The 21,204-nt window shown below is 42.9% G+C and overlaps 1 protein-coding gene across 3 annotated transcripts in view; it reads right to left on the bottom strand.

Annotated features, from left to right (window-relative positions):
- Window positions 1–21,204, bottom strand: part of dnaaf9 (dynein axonemal assembly factor 9) — a 253,896-nt gene that overhangs the window by 96,687 nt on the left and 136,005 nt on the right. For all 3 annotated transcript variants that reach the window (XM_078554544.1, XM_078554554.1, XM_078554564.1), the window contains one exon: window positions 13,686–13,789. In XM_078554544.1, coding sequence (XP_078410670.1) covers window positions 13,686–13,789 — 104 coding nt within the window. The remainder of the gene's footprint in view (window positions 1–13,685; window positions 13,790–21,204) is intronic.

Raw genomic sequence — 21,204 nt, 5'->3', positions numbered from 1 at the left:
TAACTACTGAACAAGGCAGGTCCCAGGATGGGACCCGGCTTGATAAATCCTAGCTTTTATTTTTTGTTTAGGAACATGCAGGGCGGCTAATGAACAGAGTCACAGGAGTCAGCTGATGAACTCTAGCAAAAGAATTAAGCATTTATTAAACAAGAAAATGAACACAAGAAATAGGAACAGGCGTAGACCTTCAGGCCTGCTCCGCCATTCAATAAGATCATGGCTGATCTTCTTGTGTTTCAATTTCCACATTCCCATCTAACCCTGCTAACCTTTAATTCCCTTGCCGAACAAAAATCTATCTACATAAAAGCGAAGTACTGCGGATTCTGGAAACCTGAAACAAAAACAGAGAATGCTGAAAAAACTCAGCAGTTCTGGCAGCATTTGTGGAGAGAGAAACAGAGTTAACGTTTCGAGTCCATATGACCCTTCTTCGACCTCTGCCTTAAAAATATTCAATGACCCACCTCCACCGCCTTCTGAGGCAGAGTTCCAAAGTCGCACAAACCTCAAGACAAAAACATTTCTCCTCATCTTTGTCCTGAAAGGGCGACCCCTAATTTTAAAACAGTGCCCCCTAGTTCTGGACTCACCCACAAAAGGAAACATTCTTTTGAAGGCCATTCAGGATCTTGTATACTTCAATCCCTCCCTCTTCTAAAGCCCAGTGGAAACAAGCCCTGTCTAAGACAATCTGCTCATTCCAGGTATCAATCTAGTAAACCTCCTTTGAACTGCCTCCAATGCGTGTACATCCTCCTTAAATAAGGAGAGCAAAACTGCACACAGTATTTGAAGTGCGGTCTCACCAATGCTATGTAGCATAACATCCTTACTTTTATGTTCAATCCCTCTGGTAATAAATGTTAGCATTCCATTAGCCTTCTTAAATACTTGCTGTACCTGCATATTAACTTATTGTGACTCATGTACTAGAACACCGAGATCCCTCTGCACCTCAGAATTATGCAGCCGTTCTCTATTTAAGTAATACTCTTTATTGTTCTTCCTGCCAAAGTGTACGGCTTCACATTTTCCCATATTAAACTCCATTTGCCAGGTCTTTACCCGCTCACTCAGCCTATCTATATCCATCTGCATCCTCATGTCATCTTCACAACATACTTTCCTACCTATCTTTGTGTCATCTGCAAATTTAGCTACCATGCCTTCACTGCCCTCATCTAAGTCATTGATGTAAACCGTAAAAATCTGAGGCCCCAGTACAGACTCCTGTGGGACTCTACTCGTCACATCCTGCCAATCTGAAAAACACCCATTTATACATATTTTTTTTTTATTCATTCACAGGATGTGGACTTCGCCAGCTGGGCCAGCATTTATTACCCATCCCTAGTTGCCCTTGAGAAGGTGGTGGTGAGCTGCCTTCTTGAACCGCTGTAGTCCATGTGGTGTAGGTAAACCAACAATGCTGTTGGGAAGGGAGTTGCAGGATTTTGGCCCAGCAACAGTAAGGAACGTTAATATATTTCCAAGTCAGGATGGTGAGTTACTTGGAGGGGAACCTCCAGGTCGTGGTGTTCCCATCTATCTGCTACCCTTGCCCTTCTGGATGGTAGTGGTCGTGGGTTTGGAAGGTGCTGTCTAAGGAGCCTTGGTGAATTCCTGCAGTGCATCTTGTAGATGGTACACATTGCTGATACTGTGTGTCGGTGGTGGAAGGAGTAAATGTTTGTGGATGTGGTGCCAATCAAGTGGGCTGCTTGTCCTGGATGGTGTCCAGCTTCTTCAGTGTTGTGGCAGCTGCACTCATCCAGGCAAGTGAGGAGTATTCCATCACACTCTTGACTTGTGCCATGTGGATGGTGGACAGGCTTTAGGGAGTCAGGAGGTGAGTTACTCGTCGCATGATTCCTAGCCTCTGACTTGCTCTTGCAGCCACAGTATTTATATGGCTAGTCCAGTTCAGTTTCTGGTCAATGGTAACCCCCAGGATGTTGAAAGTCAGGGATTCAGTGATGGTAATGCCACTGAACATCGAAGGGTGACGGTTTGATTCTCTCTTGTTGGAGATGGTCATTACCTGACACTTGTGTTGCGCGAATGTTACTTGCCACTTGTCAGCCCAAGCCTGGATATTGTCCAGGTCTTGCTGCATTTGGCCATGGACTACTTCAGTATCTGAGTAGCCGCAAATGGTGCTGAACATTGTGCAATCATCAGCAAACATCCCCACTTCTTATGAAAGAAGGAAAGTTATTGCTTTCTGCCAGCCAACCAATCTTCCTGTTTTCTGCCTCCCTCCCTCCTTGAATTTGCTATTTTCCAATCTGATGGAGCCTTTCCAGAATCTAGCGAATTTTGGAAAATTAACACCAGTGCATCGACTACCTCATTAGCCACCTCTTAAGAGCCTAGGTTGTAGTCCATTGGGAACCAGAGGCTTGCCAGCCTGCAGCTCCACAAATTTGCTCAGTACTATTTCCCTAGTGATTTCAATTTCACCAAGTTCCTTTCTCCCATTCATCTCCTGATTTGCAGCTATTATTGGAATGTTTTTTGTATCCTCTATGGTGAGCACAGAAGTAAAATATTTGTTCATCTCTTCTGCCATTTCCTTATTATCTACTATTAACTCTCCACTGACACTCTCTAGAGGACCAACACTCATTTTACTTACTCTTCTCCTTTTTAAATACCTGTAGAAACTCTTGTGATCTGTTTTTACATTTCTAGCTAGCTTCCTCTCATAATCCAATTTCTTTCCCCGATTAACCTTTTAGTCATTCTCTGCCATTTTTTATATTCTGTCCAATCATCTGTCCTGTCACTCATCATTGCGGAGCTGTATGCTTTTTCCTCAAGTTTGATGCTTTCCTTAACATCTCTAGTTAACCACGGATGGTGGGTCCTCCCCTTAGAATTTTTCTTTATAGTAGGAATGTACTTATTCTGAATATTTTGAAATATCCCCTTAAATATCTGCCACTGCTTCTCTATTGATCTATCCTCTAGCCAAGTTTCCCAGTTCATTTCACCTAGCTCAGCTTTCATCCCCACACAGTTGCCCTTATTTAAGCTTAAGATACTAGTCTTCGGCCCACTCTTCTCCGTTTCAAACTGGATGTAAAATTCAATCATATTGTGGTCGCTGCAACCTATGGGTGCCGTTACTCTGAGGTCATTAATTAATCCTGTCACATTACACAATACCAAGTCTAATATAACCTGCTCTCTGGTTGGATCCAGAACACGCTGCTCTAAGAAACCATCTCAAAAGCATTCCAAGATCTCCTCATCCAGGCCACTACTGCCAATCTGGTTTTTCCAGCTTGTGTGTAGATTAAAATCACCCATGATTATTGCCGTCCCTTTATCAAAACCACACAATATTTTCTCTTGAACACTTTGTCCTAAACTGTGGCTACCATTAGAGGGCCTGTAGACCGTTCCACCTAATGACTATTTTCCCCTACTAATCCTCATCTCCACCCAAAGTGATTCTATATCCTGAGCTCCTGAAACAAGGTCATCTCTGACTATTGCACCAATGCCCTCTGATTAACAGTGCTACCTCTCCACCTTTACCTAGCTCCCTATTGTTCTTGAATGTCATGTACGTCTCAATATTAAGGACCCAATCTTTGTCGTCCTGCAGCCATGTTGCCAAAATTGCTATCAGGTCATACTTATTTACTTCAACGTGGGCCATCAATGCATTTACTTTGTTATGAATGCTATGTGCATTCAGATAGATGAACTATATTACAATACTCCTTCACCCACAACTATACCTTGACAGATATATAGAGATTCGTTAAGGATAACACAAGTTACAAAGCCTATCTTATACTCTCATGGTCACAACAAGTACACAGTCCATGTAAACCGTTAGGTGACCTGTGGTCAGGCACACCACACTCTGAAACCAAGTGACAGATGCTATCCCAAACAGATGCTATGGATCTCTCATCAACTCTGCCCCAGACTGTTGTCACACGGTGAGCCAACCAGCCTCACTGAACTCTTTCACATGAGGGTTTCCAATCTCCACTCTCGACAAACTTGCCTAAATGACGCTCTGTCTCAGACACCTTCTAGAAGGGTCCACCTCCAGGGTTTCAAACTCTCCTTTGATGTTCGTCTCCCCTGGTCGCCACATGTATTCAAGCTGTGCCTTCCGTGCACTCTCCCTGAGACACTCATCCATGCCAACAGAACATCGCTGCTTCAGGTGCCCACAGTAAAAAGTTAGAGACCTTTGGTCTTCTTGGATCTTCTGGCTTCTCACAAGCCTATTTTGCTTTATGTTTGCATCCTGAAGCTTTCTCCCTTTAAGCCTGGAGCCTTTCTCTGCTCCTCACTCAACTTCACTTAACAGGATCTTTTCCAGATTCCAGTTCTTGTCCTTTGACTTAACTGTCCTCTTGGGGCCTTTCCTGTTCCACTCTCTGGTCCACAGTTTTTGCTACCTCGTATTTGTTTTAGCTTCCCTTCAAGAGTCGTAAAACCCATTTATAATGCACACATCTTTTAAATTGAAAGTAAGACTCAAGTTCCCCTCAAGTTCTTAACATACAAATACAGAAATACAAATCAAACTGAAACTTAGAGCCAAAACTCATTCCTAACACTTAAAAATACAAATAACTTAAACTCTCTCTAGTTTCCAACAAATCTCTCAAATTCAAAGTGGCTCAGGGATATTCAATAAATGACATCTAGGAGACATTTGAAGAGGAAAAGGCTCATTGGCAGAAGAACTTGAAGAAAACACAAACGGCCATACAAATGTAAAGAACAAAAGTAGTGAAAAAAAAAAGAATCTTGGAGAAAAGAATCTAAGACCTTGGGTTCCTTCCTCAAGTGCGGTGCCCAGAATTGAAAATACTTCAGCTTGGACCTAATCAGCGTTTTATAAAAGTTTAGCACTTTCTTGCTTTTCAAATCTATTCACATCTCATTATAAAGTCAAGGATCTTGTGCTTTTATTTTAAAACCAGCCTTTTCAACTTTTCCAGCCACCTTCAAAGATTTGTATACATAAAGCCCCAGGTCTCCCTGTTCCTGTGCCCTTTTTAAATTTTAACGTCACATTGCTGCTCATTCTTCTACCAAAATTTATACTTCATGTAAAATTTCATCTGCCATCATAGGACTACTTGCGTGCCAGGCAGCATAAGTAGCAAGTTATAAACAGATCTAAGCGATTCCACAACCAACAGATCAGATCCAAAACAAAAACAGAATTACCTGGAAAAACTCAGCAGGTCTGGCAGCATCGGCGGAGAAGAAAAGAGTTGACGTTTCGAGTCCTCATGACCCTTCAACAGAACAGATCAGATCCAAGCTTGGTAGTCCTGCCACATCCAGTCGTGAACAACTCACGGGAGCAGGAGGCTCCGCAAATATCCCATTCTCAATGATGGGGGAGCCCAACACATCAGTGCAAAAGATAAGGCTGAAGCATTTGCAACAATCCACCTCAGCCTCCTCCAGATGTCCCCAGTATTTTAGATGCCAGTCTTCAGCCAATTCAATTCACTCCCTGTGATATTAAGGAACGGCTGAAGGGGCTGGCTATTGCAAAAGCTAGGGCCCTGACAATATTCCGGCAATAGTACTGAAGACTTGTGCTCCAGAACTTGCCATGCCCCTAGTTAAGCTGTTCCAGCGCAGCAATCTGGCATCTACCCAGCAATGTGGTAAACAGCCCAGGTATGTCCCATCCACAAAGGACAAAACCAACCCAGCCAATTACCGCCCCATCAGTCTACTCTTGATCATCAGTCAAGTGATGGAAGGGGTCGTCAACAGTGCAATCAAGCAGCACTTGCTTAGCAATAGCCTGCTCACTGGAGCTCAGTTTGGGTTCCTCCAGGGTCACTCAGCTTCTGACCTCATTACAGCCTTGTTTCAAACATGGATAAAAGAGCTGAACTCCAGAGGTGAGGTGAGAGTGACTGCCCTTGATATCAAGGCAGCATTTGATCAAGTGTGGCATCAAGGAGCCCAAGCAAAGCTGGAGTCAATTGGAATCAGGGGAAAACGCTCCACTGGTTGTAGTCATATGTAGCACAATGGAAGATGGTTGTGGCTGTTGAAGCTCAATCACCTCAGTCTCGGACTTCACTGCAGGAGCTCCTCAGAGTAGTGTATTAGGCCCAAAAATCTTCAGCTGCTTCATCAATGCCTTCTTCCGTCATAAGGTCAGAAGCGAGGATGTTTTCTGATGATTGCACAATGTTTAACACCATTCATGGCTCCTCAGACACTGAAATAGCCCATGTCCAAATGCATCAACCCCTGGACAATATGCAAGCTTGGGCTGACAGCTGGCAAATAAGATTCGTGCCACACGCACTGTGTGACAATGACCATTTCCAACATCAGTTCCTCTGACACAAAAACAGAATTACCTGGAAAAACTCAGCAAGTCTGGCAGCATTTGGGGAGAAGAAAAGAGTTGACGTTTCGAGTCCTCATGACCCTTCGGCAGAACTTCCGAAGTTCTGCCGAAGGGTCATGAGGACTCGAAACGTCAACTCTTTTCTTCTCCCCAAATGCTGCCAGACTTGCTGAGTTTTTCCAGGTAATTCTGTTTTTGTTTTGGATTTCCAGCATCCGCAGTAGTTTTTTGTTTCTATCGGTTCCTCTGACATTGAATGGCATTGCCAACGATGAATCTCTCACTTTCAATATTTGGAGGGTTATCATTGACCAGAAACTGATCCGGGCTGGCTACAAGAGCAAGACTATGAATTGTGTGACGAGTGACTCACCTCCTGACTTCCTAAAGCTTGTCCACCATCTACAAGGTGCAAGGTGCAAGTCAGGAGTGTGATGGAATACTCTCCACTTGCCTGCATGAGTGCAGCTCCAACAACACTCAAGAAGCTTGACACCATCTAGGACAAAGCAGTCCACTTGATTGGCACCACATCCACAAATGTTCACTCCCTCCACCACTAACGCACAGTGGCAGCAGTGTGTACCATCTACAAGATGCACTGCAGGAACTCACCAAGGCTCCTTCAACGGCACCTTCCAAACCCACAACCACCACCATCTAGAAGGGCAAGGGAAGCAGACGCGTGGGAACACCACCACCTGGAAGTTGCCCTACAAGCCACTCACCATCCTGACTTGGAAATATATCGCTGTTCCTTCACTGTCGCTGGGTCAAAATCCTGAAACTGCCTCCCTAACAGCATTGTGGGTGCACCTATACCACATTGACTGCAGGGAGTTCAAGAAGGCAGCTCACGACCATCTCCTTAAGGAGATTAGGTAGAGGCAATAAATGTTGGCCTAGTCAGCGACGCTCACATCCCATGAATGAATTTAAAAAATGTATCTGCCCACCTTACCAGTCTATCCTGAAATCTGTAATTATTCTCCACATTGTTTCTACATTTCTAAATTATATATCACGTGCAAACTTTGAAATCATGTCCTACATATCCAAGTTGTTAATTTATTAGAAAGAGTAGCAGCCCTAACTCAAGGTTAGTTTTGATGCTTACTGTTGTGTCATATCCTGTTAACAACTATCATCTAGGTTCAAGTAGAAGTAGGGATGCATAATTACTTACGCTATCATCATTCTATATATCTTCCAATAAATAAAATATCTAGTAATGTAAGGATTTTTAAAAAATTTATTCATGGTTTGTGGACGTCACTGACTAGGCCAGCATTTAGAGCCCATCTCTAATTGCCCTTGAGAAGGTGGTGCTGAGTTGCCTTCTTGAATTGCTGCAGTCCATGTGGTGTAGGTACACCCACACTGCTGTTAGGGAGGGAGTTCCAGGTTTTTGACTCAGTGACAGTGAAGGAATGGCAATATTTTTCCAAGTCAGGGTGGTGAGTGCCTTGGATGGAAACTTGCAGGTGGTGTCCCCATGCATACGTTGCTCTTGTTCTTCTGGGTGGTAGCAGTCGTGAGTTTGGATGGTGCTGTCTAAGGAGCCTTGTTGAGTGCCTGCAATGCATCCTGGAGACGGTGCACACTACTGTCACTGTGCGTCGGTGGTGGAGGGAGTGAATGTTTGTGGATCATATTGCAACCAAACAGTGCCAAACAACTATGGTTAGTCCAGTTCAGTTTCTGGTCAATGGTAACGCCCAGGATGTTGACAGTGGGGGATTCAGCGAAGGTAATGCCATTGAATGTCAAAGGGCGATGGTTAGATTCTCTCTTGTTTGAGGTGGTCATTGCCTCGCACTTGTGTAGCATGAATGTTACTTGCCATTTGTCAGCCCAAGCATGGATGTTGTCCAGGTCTTGCTGCATTTGGACATGGACTGCTTCAGTATCTGAGTCATCGTGAATGGTGCTAAACATTGTGCAATCATCAGCGAACATCCCTGCTTCTGACCTTAAGATGGAAGGAAGGTTATTGATGAAGCAGCTGAAGATGGTTGGGCTGAGAACACTACCCTGAGGAACTCCTGCAGTGATGTCCTGGAGCTGCGATGACTGACCTCCAACAACCACAACCTTTGTGCTAGGTATGACTCCAACCAGTGGCAATCAAGCAGGCTGATTTGTCTTGGATGTTGTTGAGCTTCTTGAGTGTTGATGGAGCTGCACTCATCCAGGCAAGTGTAGAATATTCCACCACACTCCTGACTTGTGTCTTGTATATGGTAGACAGACTTTGGGGAGTCAGGAATGAGTTACTCGCAGCAGGATTCCTAGCTTCTGACCTGTTCTTGTAGTCACAGTATATACACTCAGTAGGTAAAACAGCCAATATTGGGGCTAAATGCTGGCCAAGAAGTATTCCTCAAATTTGCTGGAACTTAATTATAGAAATAGCCACACAACTGAGTCATTAGTGATAACAGTTTTGAAAGATTGAACTTGTATTTATATAGCATCTTAAGGTTGCCCCAATGCACTTCACAGCCAATGAAAATCTTTTGGAGTGATTAATAGAGAGCAACATGGCATCCAACTTGCACAAAGAAAGGTCCCAAAAACAGCAATGAGATAAGTGATCAGATAGCTTTTCTAAGTGTTGGTTGAGGAATAGATGTTAGCACCTTGCTGAGACCAAATTGGACACCTCTTTCAAAGTGCCGATTTTGGCACAATAGGCTGAATGGTTCCCTTCTGTGCTTTAAGAACTGTACAATTTTAACACCAGACAAACATCCCTGATTCGTGCCATGGGATCTTTTGAGTCCATCTGCGAAAGCCTAGGATTAACGAAGATGGCAGCTTGGCGATTATAGAGCTCACTAATACTGCCCTACGGTGTCAGTTTAGATTATGTGTAAAATCTCTGGAGTCGAGCTTCAATCTACGATCTAATGACACAGAGGCGTGAGTGCTAGCTCAGAGCCAAGGCTGCCAGCTGTCAATTCATCCCTTAAATTATGCAGAAGATATTTTTATGCAATGTGAGCAATTTTCCAATTTTAGAAATGCGATGAACTTTCATAGTTGCAGCCTTAAGTTAAAAACTGTTACCATTAGTCCGTATTGAATGGTACTCCACCATTACCCATAACTAGATCACAAAACAATTTCAGTATCCTTCAAAACTTTACACTGCAGAAAAAAACTGTCAGAAACTTAATGCATGATATTAGTTGCCATGATTATGGTAGTAATGGCTACAAATTTAATATTTAAAACTATCAAATGGTCAAATCACAGCAGCAGTTTGTTAGGCTGTAAAGTTTAAACACTGCCTTTGAAAGGAACATTCATCCAATCTAACACTTTATAATAATGGCAGCTGTCATAGAGGTCGACAGCACAGAAAAAGGCCCTTTGGTCCATCGAGTCTGCACCAGTCAAACAAGTACCTAACTATACTAATCCCATTTTCCAGCACTAGACCATAGCCTTGTATGCCATGACATCGCAAGTGCACATCCAAATACTTCTGAAATGTTATGAGGGTTTCAGGCTCTACCACCCTTTCAGGCAGTGAGTTCCAGATTCCCACCACCCTCTGGGTGAAAAAATTCTTCCTCACATCCCCTCTGAACCTCCTGCCCCTTAACTTAAATCTATGCCCCCCTGGTTATTGATCCCTCCACCAAGGGGAAAAGTTCTTTCCTGTCTACTCTATCTATGCCCCTCATAATTTTATACACCTATCTATAAACATCTGCAACCTCATGTTCTCTTCACAACATACTTTCCTACCTATCTTTGTGTCATCTGTAAATTTCCTAGTTCTACCTATGTCATTGGTACCTATATGGACCTTGACAACTGAATCTTCCCCTCCCACTGCAAGTTCTTCTCCAGCCCTAAGCAGATGTCCTGAAACCTGACAGGCAACATAGCCCCCTGGACTCTTGCTCTTTGCTGCAGAGAACAATGTCAATCCCCTCCGCACCCCACCCCCCACCAACCATACTATCCCCAACTACCACTACATTCCTTTTTGCTCCTCCCACTTGAATGGCTTCCTGTACCACAGTCCCATGGCCAGCCAGCTCATCCACCTCGCAGACTTCACTTTCATCCACGCAGGTCGTGAGCATCTCAAACCTGTTTGACAATTGCAAAGCCTGAGGCTCCTCCCCTACAGTCTGCTTGGTCCCATTACCTGCCTCACTGAAAGTCACATCCTCCTGTCCCTCACTGCTGACCAAAACAGATGACCCTCTTCTAAGAGGTGTGACTGTCTTCTGGAACAAACTATCCAGGTATTTCTCTCACTCCCTTACGTTGCGCAACGTCTGCATTTCGGCTGCCAGATCAATAATCCTGATCCGGAATTTCTCAAGCTGCTTACAATTCCTGCAGATGCGTTTGTCATGGATCGCCTCGACGTCCAAAAGCTCTCACAGCTGCAACATAACACCGGTCCTGCCATTCTAACTTATGTTATTTAGTTAATTTACTTCAATTACTTTCTTCCTATGTATGCTACAATTAATGCTAGTACCACTGCCAATTAAAGGTTATATGCTTCTTACCTACAAGGTATGTGTTTTAGATGTTTGTTTAAATTACTTTATTTTGTTGCTTTTTCTAAATCTTTGTTTCATTTTAATTTTAAAGTTTTCATATTTTGGTTTATTATTTTAAAGTTTTAGTTCTTTTTATTTATAGATCTAACTTAACTCACCTCTCCTCAGCTGGCTTCTCACATACTGTCCCTTAGGCTAGGCACTTACCGGCCAATCAACTTACTAGCTTCCTGTGACATCACAGTTGCTTTTTTTCTTTTTCCCGGACTGGTACCTTTTTAAACTGAAGTCACTCCCGCTCTCCGTGCCCTTTTTGAACTGAAGTCTCTCCTGCTCTCCGTATCCTTTTTAAACTGAAGAGCCCACCGCTCTCCATGCCCTTTGTAACTGAAGTCTCTCCCACTCTCCATGCCCTTTTCAAACTGAAGTCCCCACCTCTCTCCGCATCCGTTTCAAACTGAAGTCTCTCCTGCTCTCTGCGCCCTTTTCAAATTCAAATGACCGATGTTTAGTTAACTGGTGTATGGTTTCCTGCTTTCGGTCTCCCTCCTATCTTGATTAGAGGTGTTACATCGGTGGTTTTCCAATCTGTGGGGACCTTTCCAGAATCTAGGGAATTTTGGAAGATTACACTCAATGCAACAATTTCTGTTAAGACACTATGATGCAGGCCATCAGACCCAAGGGACTTCGCAGCCTTTAGTCCCTTTAGTTTTCCTAGTAATTTTTCCTCTATGATTACCCCCCTGCATTTCTAAAATTCTTGAGATATTTTTTGTTTTCTACCATGAAGACAGATTCAAAATACTTGTTCGAAGTCTCTCCCATTTCCTTGCTTCCCCAATCTAAGGGACCAACATTCACTTTAGCTACTCGTTTTATTTTTATATAGTTATATAAGATTTTATATTTCTTGCTCGTTTTCTTTCATAGTTCAGTTTCACCCTCTACTAGTCCTTTTTTAGTCATCCTTTGCAGGTTTCTAAAATTTTCCCAATCTTTTGGCCTACCACTAAGGTTTGCTGCAGTGTACATCTTTTCTTTCAATTTGATTCCATCCTTAACTTCCTTATTTAGCCACAGACGGTGCACCCTTCTCATCGAGCCTTTCTTTACCATGACATAGAAATCCACAGATTTTTTAAAACTGTATTTGGCACTGCAATGGCCTTATCTGGAGCACTGTGTGCAGTTTTAGTTTACCTTTTCCCCAAAAAAATTTAGTTAATGGAGTGGGTACCAAAAGGAATACATGGCTAATTACAGAAGAGAATAATATAAAAGAGATCGACCTCAACCCAACTTTGTTAATAGGATCCAAGTTGGTTGGTGAAGTCAAAGCCAAGACACAGAGCTTTTCTTTGAGAGTTTATCAACTTTATTCAATCTCACAGCTCTCCTCCCACATGTCCAGTGTCACAACTATCACCTATTTAATGTGTGCTTAAAGTACTTGAACGATGCCCTTCACCTATGTATCCTAACAATATAATTAACATATCATTAACAAACTGTTCTATGCCAATGTTCATGCTCCACATGAAACCCCTCCCATCTCTACTTTATCTCACCTGCCAACATTGCGTCCTTTCTCTCTCATGCGCTTATCCAGCTTCCCCTGAAATGCATTCATTTGCCTCAACTATTTCACTATTGTGGTAGCATGTTCCACATTCTTACCACTCTTTGGGTGAAGAAGTTCCTAAAGATTCTCTATTAGATTTCAGTGAATATCTTATATTTATGACCTCTAGTTTTGGACTCCCCCATTAGCGAGAGCATGTTACATTTGTTAGTGACATTCTATTACTATGTCACTTCAAAACTATACATGCTGTTGGTTTTCACCCCCCTGTTGCTGGCAGCTAGACTGAGAATGCAAATAATATTGATATTCCAACACCATTATTGTTTCAAAGCTGTTCCTGGTAGACAGTGGCGTAGTGGCATTGTCCCTCGACTAGTAATCCAAGGGTCCATGCTAATGCTCTGAGGTTCAAATCCCACCACGGCAGCTGGTGGAATTTAAATTCAATTAATAAATTCTGGAATTCATTGCTAGTCTTAGTAATGGTGACAATGAAACTATCACCTATTGTTCTAAAAACCCATCTGACATCTAATGTCCTTAAGGTTTGGAAATCTGCCACCCTTACTTGGTCTGGCTTAATTGACTCGCAGCTACTCTCAAGGGCAATTAGGGATGGGCAACAAATGCTGGCCTTGCCAACAATGCTGTCACCCTCATGCATAAATTTTAAAAAGTGCAACAACTTTTAAAAACCATTCTGCCATTAGTGTTACTAGCAATGTATAAAAAGGATTTACTGTGGACATGTGGAGACATTCTGTTAAGGCATCAAATGTTGGGATAGCATTACAATATAAAACACTGGGGAACTTCCATTTCTTAATTGGCTAGAAAAGAAAAGTCAAATTTGAGAACATAAATTGTAAATTTTGTACCTTCACAGATTGGCTTTTATAAACATTAGCCTTTTACTCCAATTCAAAAAAACAAGAAATTCTTCATCATTACAGAAAATTCTATTCCAATAATTCCATCTTAAGTAGCCACTCCTTACAGTTTTGCCTTCAACACAAGATTAGCCTTATACCCTGTGCATTTCCACTTGAGCTTGGATGGACCCCTTAGAATGTATAAATAGGATGGTGTGCAGTGCTTGAGATGCAATATTGAATAATTCCACTGAGATTCTGTCAGCATGTGTGACTCCAAAGCATTTTTTTTTTAAATGGCTGATAATGGCACTTACCCCATCATAATATTTCAGTGCAGCCATATGGTTCTTTGGAATTGTCATGCTGCCAGAGCGCGGATGAATAAATAAGATGCCTTCCGACAAAATAAAGAGTTTACCTGAAATTTTAAAAATACAATTCGTTAGTTGATCTTATTAATTTTGCTTGGCTATTTTTTAAAATTATGAATCATTCAGAAATATATTTCCATGAGTCTTCAAAGACTTTCAGTGTGTGATCTAAGTGTTCATAGGAGGTTTATCAGACATAATTTGTATCAAGCCACATGAGGATAAATTAGGCCAGATGGTCAAAAAATAGATTTTCTTGAACATCTTAATGGTATTGAGAGAAGTAGAGTGCTGAAAGGTTTTAAGGAGGGAATTGTAGACCAAGACCCAGGAATCTGGAGATGCAGCTGCCAACTGTAGGACGATGAAAATCGCGGAATGCTCAAGAGGCCAGAATTGGAGGAGCACAGAGACCTCAGAGGGTTGTAGGACTAGAGGAGGTTACAGAGATAGGGCAGAGCAAGGACATGTCGGGGCCTGAATGATGGAATGAAAATTTTTAATTTAAAGTGATGCTAGAACGGAAGCCTACATAGGTCAGCGGGCACAAGGGTGACAGGTAAAAAAGCTTAGTGCAAGTTAGGACATGGGTACATTAACCGCTCACACTCAATACTCTAGGGTGACTTTCTATGCTATAATTCACAGACTATGACTTGCAACTTATTTTTTTAAAAGACATAACTTCATAAAAAGTATCTAAAAATTTTAAAAATACATCATGTACAAGACAAGTTGTGGGGATCGCTGTTCCAAATTTAACAATTTTTAAAAAGAAATTCACCTACTTTAAAAATTTTGACTTTTGAAGGAGCTAAAGAGGAACCTAGGAGCAGGAGTAGGCCATTATCAGCTCATTGAGCCTGCTCTGCCATTCAATACAACCATGGCTGATCATCCACTTCAATGTCTTTTCCCCCCGACACCATCTCCATATCTCTTTATGTCATTGGTGTATAGAAATCTGTCAACCTCTGCTTTAAACATACTCAATGACTGAGCTTCCACAGCCCTCTGTGGAAGGAAATTCCAAAGATTCACAAAACTCTGAGTAAAACAAAATTCTCCTCATCTCGGTCCTAAGTGACTTCCCCCTTATTTTTAAGTCATAGACTCCCCAACCAGGGGAAACATCCTACCTGCATCCACCCTGTCTATCCCTTTAAGCATTTTGTAGATTTCAATGAGACAAAAATAGGTGGAAAGTGAAGTGGTGAGGATGGCACAAAGAGTCCACAGAGGGATATAGACAGGTTAAGTGGCAGATGGAATATAATGTGGGAAAATGCACTTTGGTAGCAAGAATAGGGGGGCTGAATATTATTTAAATGGAGAAAGACTGCAGAAGGCTGCAGCACAGAAGGGTTTGGGAGTCCTTGTGCATGAATCCCAAAAAACTAACATACAAGTTTAACAGGTAATAGGGAAGGCAAATGGGATATTGGCCTTTATTTCAAAGGGAATGGAATATAAAAATAGGGAAGTCTTGCTAAAACTATACAAGGCACTAGTTAGATCACAGCTAGAATACTGTGAACTGTTTGGTCCCATTATTTAAGGGAAGATATACTGGCATTGGAGGCAGTCCAGAGAAGGTTCACTAGGTTAATCCTTATTTCTTATGAGGAGAGGTTGAGTAGGTTGGGCCTGTACTCATTGGAGTTTAGAAGGCAAAGCAACCTTATTGAAACAAGATTCTTAGAGGGCATGACAGGGTAGATGCTGAGAGGTTGTTTCCCTTTGTGGGAGAGTCTAGGACCAGAGGACATAATCTCAAAGTAAGGTTGCGCCCATTTAAAACAGAGATGAGGAGGAATTTCTTCTCTCAGAGGGTAGTCAGTCTGTGGAATTCTTTACCACAGAGGGCTACAGAGGCCGGGTTAAGTATATTCAAGGCTGAGAGACAGATTTTTATTCAGTAAGGGAATCAAGGGTTATGGGGGAAAAGACAGGAAAGTGAAGTTGAGGGTTATCAGATCAGCCATAATTTCATTGAATGGCAGAGCAGACTCAACAGACCTAATTGTCTACTTCTGTTCCTACCTCTTAGGTCTTATTCTTCGAAACTCTAGAGAATACGGGCTCAGTTTCCCCAATCTCTCTTTGTAGGACAGTCCTGCCATCCTGGGAACAAGTCTCGTGAACCTTCGCTGCACTCCGTCCTTCCTAACAGAAGGGGTTCAAAACTGCATTTGGACTCCAGATGCGATCTAATCAAGGTTCTATACAATTGAAGCAAGACTTCACCACTCCTGTACTCAATTTTTAAAATTTTCATTCATTCTTGGGATGCGGGTGTCACTGGCTAGGCCAGCATTTTATTGCCCAACCCCAATTGCCCTTGGGAAGGTGGTGGTGAACTGCCTTCTTGAACTGCTGAAGCCCCAGTGGTGTGGTTCAGCCACAGTGCTGTTAGGGGGGGAGCTGCAGGATTTTGGCCCAGTGACAGTGAAGGAACAGCGATATAGTTCCAAGTCAGGATGGTGAGTAGCTCGGAGGGGATCTTCCAGATGGTAACGTTCTCATGTGTCTGCTGCCCTTGTCCTTCTAGATGGTAGCAGTTGTGAGTTTGGAAGGTGCTGTCTTGGTGAGTTGCTGCAGGACATCTTAGATGGTACACTCTGCTGCCACTGTGCGTCAGTGGTGAAGGGAGTGAATGTTTGTGGATGGAATGCCAATCAGAAGGGCTGCTTTGTTCTGAATGGTGTGAAGCTTCCTGAGTGTTGAATGCATGGAGCATAGTTAATAAAATTGGGGAATTATTGGCACAGATTGCCTTGTGGGATTATGATGTTGTGGCGATAATGGAACCTGGCTGAAGGGAGGGCAGATCTGGGTGCTAAATATCCCTGGTTACAAAGTGTTCAGGAAAAATAGGAAAGGGAAAAAAGGAGGCGGGGTGGTGTTTTTGGTTAAGGAGAGCATTGCATTACTGGAGAAAGAGGATGTGTTAGAGGATTCAAGGACAGAATCGATTTGGCTAGAGCTATGGAATAAGAAGGGTCCAATTACATTGCTCGGGGTAATGTATAGGCCACCATCCAGTGGAAGGATATAGAGGAACAAATCTGCAAGGAAATTACAGAGATGTAAATCGTATAGCTGTAATGGGGGACTTTAATTACCCAAAAATAGGCTGGGATAGTGGTCATGAAATGGAAAGTGAGCGACAAGCGTTCCTGGATTGTGTTCAGGAGAATTTCCTACAGCAGTGTGTCCAGTCCAACAAGAAAGGAGGCACTGCTAGACCTGGTTCTTGGGAATCAGGTGAGCCAAGTAGATCAAGTGAACATTTAGGGGACAGTGATCACTGTATCATAAGGTTTAGGATAACGGTGGAAAATGACATTGGTCAATCCAGAGTAAGAAGAATCAACTGGCACAGAGCAGGCTTCAATATGGCAAGAACGGAGCTGAGCTGGGCTGGATAGATTAGAACAAAAGGTTGGCAGGAAAATCAGTAGCTGAACAATGGGCTACCTTTAAAGAGGAGAGGGTTTGGGCACAGTCAACAGATGTTACCTCAAAAGGGAAGGGCTGGGACAACCAGATCCAGAGCTCCCTGGATGACAAAGGAGATAGAAATTAAGTTAAAGAAGAAAAAGTGTGCTTACGACAGGTGTCAGGTAGCAAATACAATCGAGAACCAAGCTGAATATTGAAGGTTCAGAAGGGATGTGAAAAAGCAAATACGAGAAGCAAAGCGAGATTATGAAAATAGACTGGCAGCTAACATAAAATGAAATCTTTACCTACGAGGTAGATGCTGCCCAGGACATGGTGACAGAGGAGGAAACCCAGTCACGAGACGGGTTTAAAATTGATAAGGAGGTGGTTTAGGATAAGTGTTGGTACTAAAGTTGATAAGGAACCAGGACCAGATGAGATGCATCCAAGAGTATTGAAAGAAGAGAGAGCAGAAATTGCACAGACAATCATCTTTCAAAAGTTCCTTGGATTCGGGGAAGATGCTGGGGGGACTGGAGAATTGCAAACATTATGTCCTTGTTACACAAAGGTTGTAAAGGTCTGCCCTGCAATTATAGGCCAGTCAGTTTAACTTCTGTGGTGGGGAAACTTCTAGAAACAATTATTCGGGATAGAATTAAGTGTCACATGGAAGGATTTATTCGGAAGAATCAGCATGGACTAATTTGGAGTTTTTTTGAAGAGGTTAACAAGAGATGGTTGATGAGAGTAAAGGCTTTGATGTGGTGTATATGGACTTCCAAAAGGCGGTCGATACAGTGCCACACAACTGACATGTGAGGAAAGTTATAGGTCATGGAATAAAAGGGGGAGTAACAATGTGGATACAAGATTGGCTGAAGGATAGGAAACAGACAGTAATGGTTGATGGGTATTTTTTGGGTTGGAAGGTGGTTTGTCGTGGGGTTCCCCAGGGGTCAGTATTGGGAGTCTTGCTCTTCTTGATATATGTAAATGATCTAGATCTTGGTGTGCAGGGGACAATTTCAAAGTTTGCGGATGACACAAAATTTAGCAGAATTGTAAACTGAGGTGGACGGCGTAGAAATTCAAAAGGATATTGACATATTGGTGGAGTGGGCAGATAAGTGGCAGGTGAAGTTCAATGTGGGGAAGTGATGAGGTGATACACTTTGGTACAAAGAACATGAAGAGACAGTATAAAATAAAGGATACTATTCTAAAGAGTGTGCAGGAGCAGAGAGACCTGGGTATATAGGTGCATAAGTCATTAAAGGTGGCAGGACAGGTAGAGAGAGCTGTTTCTAAAGCACACAGTATTCTAGGCTTCATTAATAGGGGCACAGGGCACAAGAGCTGGGAGGCGATGATGAACTTATATAAGACACTAGTTAGACCTCAGCTGGAGTGTTGTGTACAGTTCTGGGCGCCACACTATAGGAAGTATGTGAACGCACTAGAGATAGTGCAGAAGAGGTTTACAAGAATAGTTCCAGGGATGAGGCACTTCAGTTATGAGGAAAGATTGGAGAAGTTGGAGCTGTTTTCCTTGGAGAGAAGGCTGAGAAGATACTTGATAGAAGTTTTCAAAATAATGAGAGGCCTGGACAGAGTAGATAGGGAGAGACTCTTCCCACTCGCAAATGGATTGAGAACCAGAGGGCACAGTTTTAAAGTGTTTTGCAAAAGGAGCAAATGCGAGGGGATAAAAAAACTCTTTCACACAATGAGTAGTTAGGGTTTGGAATGCACTGTCTGGAAGGTAGTGGAAGTAGGTTCAATTGAGGCATTGAAGAGGGCATTGTATCATTATCTAAATAGAAACAATGTGCAGGGTTATGAGGAAAAGGCAGGAGGTTGGCACTAAGTTAAAATGCTCAGAGAGCCGATGCAGACACGATGGGCCGAATAGCCTCCTTCTACACTATAACAGTTCTGTGATTCTGAGATTGCTGGAGCTGCACTCATCCAGGCAAGTGAGGAGTATTCCTTCACACTCCTGGCTTGTGCCTTGTAGATGGTGGACAAGCTTTGGGGAGTCAGGAGGTGAGTTACTTGTCACCGGATTCCTAGCCTCTGACCTGCTCTTGTAGCTATAGTATTTACATGGCTAGTCCAGTTCAGCTTCTGGTCAATGGTAACCTCCAGGATGCTGATAGTGGGGGATTCAGTGATTGAATGTCATGGGGTTAGATTGTCTCTTGTTGGAGATGGTCATTGCCTGGCATTTGAATGACGTGAATGTTACTTGCCACTTGTCAGCCCAAGCCGGGCTACTGCCCAGGTCTTGCTGCATTTGGACATGGACTGCTTCAGTATCTGAGGAGTCACGAATGGTGCTGAACGTTGTGCTATCATCAGCAAACATCCCCACTTCTGACCTTATGATGGAAGGAAGGTCATTGATGAAGCAGCTGAAGACGGTTGGGCCTAAGGCACTACCCTGAGGAACTCCTACAGTGATGTCCTAGAACTGAGATGATTAACCTCCAACCACCATATCCACCTTCCTTTGTGCTGGGTATGACTCCAAACCAGCGGAGAGTTTTCCACCTGATTCCCATTGACTCCAGTTTTGCTAGGGCTCCTTGATGCCACACTCGGTTAAATGCTGCTTTGATGTCAAGGGCAGTCACTCTCACTTCACCACGGGAGTTCAAGCTCTTTTGCCCATGTTTGAACCAAGGCTGTAATGAGGTCAAGAGCTGAGTGGCCTTGGAGGAACCCAAACTGGGCATGAGAGCAGGTTATTGCTGAGCAAGTGCCACTTGATAGTACTGTTGTTGACCCTTTCCATCACTTTTATAGATGACCAAGAGTAGACTGATGGGGCGGTAACTAGCCAGGGTGGATTTGTCCTGGACATACCTGGGCAACTTTCCACATTGCTGGGTAGATGCCAGTGTTGTAACTTTACTGGGGTGCGGCAAGTTCTGGAGCATTAGTCTTCAGCACTATTGCCGGAATATCGTCAGGGCCCATAGCCTTTGCACCCTCCTGTGGCTTCAGCTGTTCCTTGATATCACGTGGAGTGAATCAAATTGGCTGAAGACTGGCATAGTGATGCTGGGGACCTCCGGAGGAGGCTGAGAATGGATAGATGGATCATCCACTCAGCACTTCTTACTGAAGATTGTTGCAAATGCTTCAGCCTTATCTTTTGCACTGATGTGGTGGGCTCCCCCATCATTGAGGATGGGGCTATTTGTGGAGCTGTTTAATTGTCCAGCACCATTCACGACTTGAGATGGCAGGACTGCAGAGCTTAGATGTGATCCGTTGGCTGTGGAATCGCTTAGCTCCATCACTTGCTGCTTATGCTGTTTGGCATGCACGTAGTCCTGTATTGTAGCTTCCCTTTGTACATCTACAATTTCTAATCTCTCACCAATTAAGAAATACTCAGCACATTTATTCCTCCTACCTTCACATTTTTCCACATTATATTCCATCTGCCATGGTCTTGCCCACTCACTCAATCTGTCCAAATTCCCTTGAAGCTGCTTTGCATCTTCCTCACAACACACATTCCCACCCAGTTTTGTGTCATCCACGAACTTGTAAACATTACATTTGGTCCCTACATCCAAATCATTAAAATATATTGTGAACAGCTGGGGCCCAACTACTGATCCCCGCTAGTCATAGCCTGCCAGCACGAGACTGACTGTTTATTCTTACCACTGTTTTCTGCCTGTTAACCAATCCTTAATTCATGCCTATAATAAGCATTTCCTTGTTATTCATGTTGTTTCTTTTATATCATAAATTTTGCCTTTGTGAAAAGTACGGCTCTTAAAGTGAAATCTATTTAAATTTCAGATGATCATGTTTGGAAGCGTGACTGAGAAATGAGCCATTGAGACAATATTACTGGCCAAGGGTTGTTTCAGGAATTGCATCAATTAAAAGCATGCATAATTGTTGTACTAATGATGTTGTTGTACTTATATCGCATCTTTAATGTAATGAAGTCCCAAGGCATTTCAGATGACCATTGCAGAACAAAACA

Source organism: Cetorhinus maximus, chromosome 1 (genome assembly GCF_964194155.1).
Source record: "Cetorhinus maximus chromosome 1, sCetMax3.hap1.1, whole genome shotgun sequence".
Lineage (NCBI taxonomy): Eukaryota > Metazoa > Chordata > Chondrichthyes > Lamniformes > Cetorhinidae > Cetorhinus > Cetorhinus maximus.
This window is presented reverse-complemented; position numbering and strand designations above follow the sequence as displayed.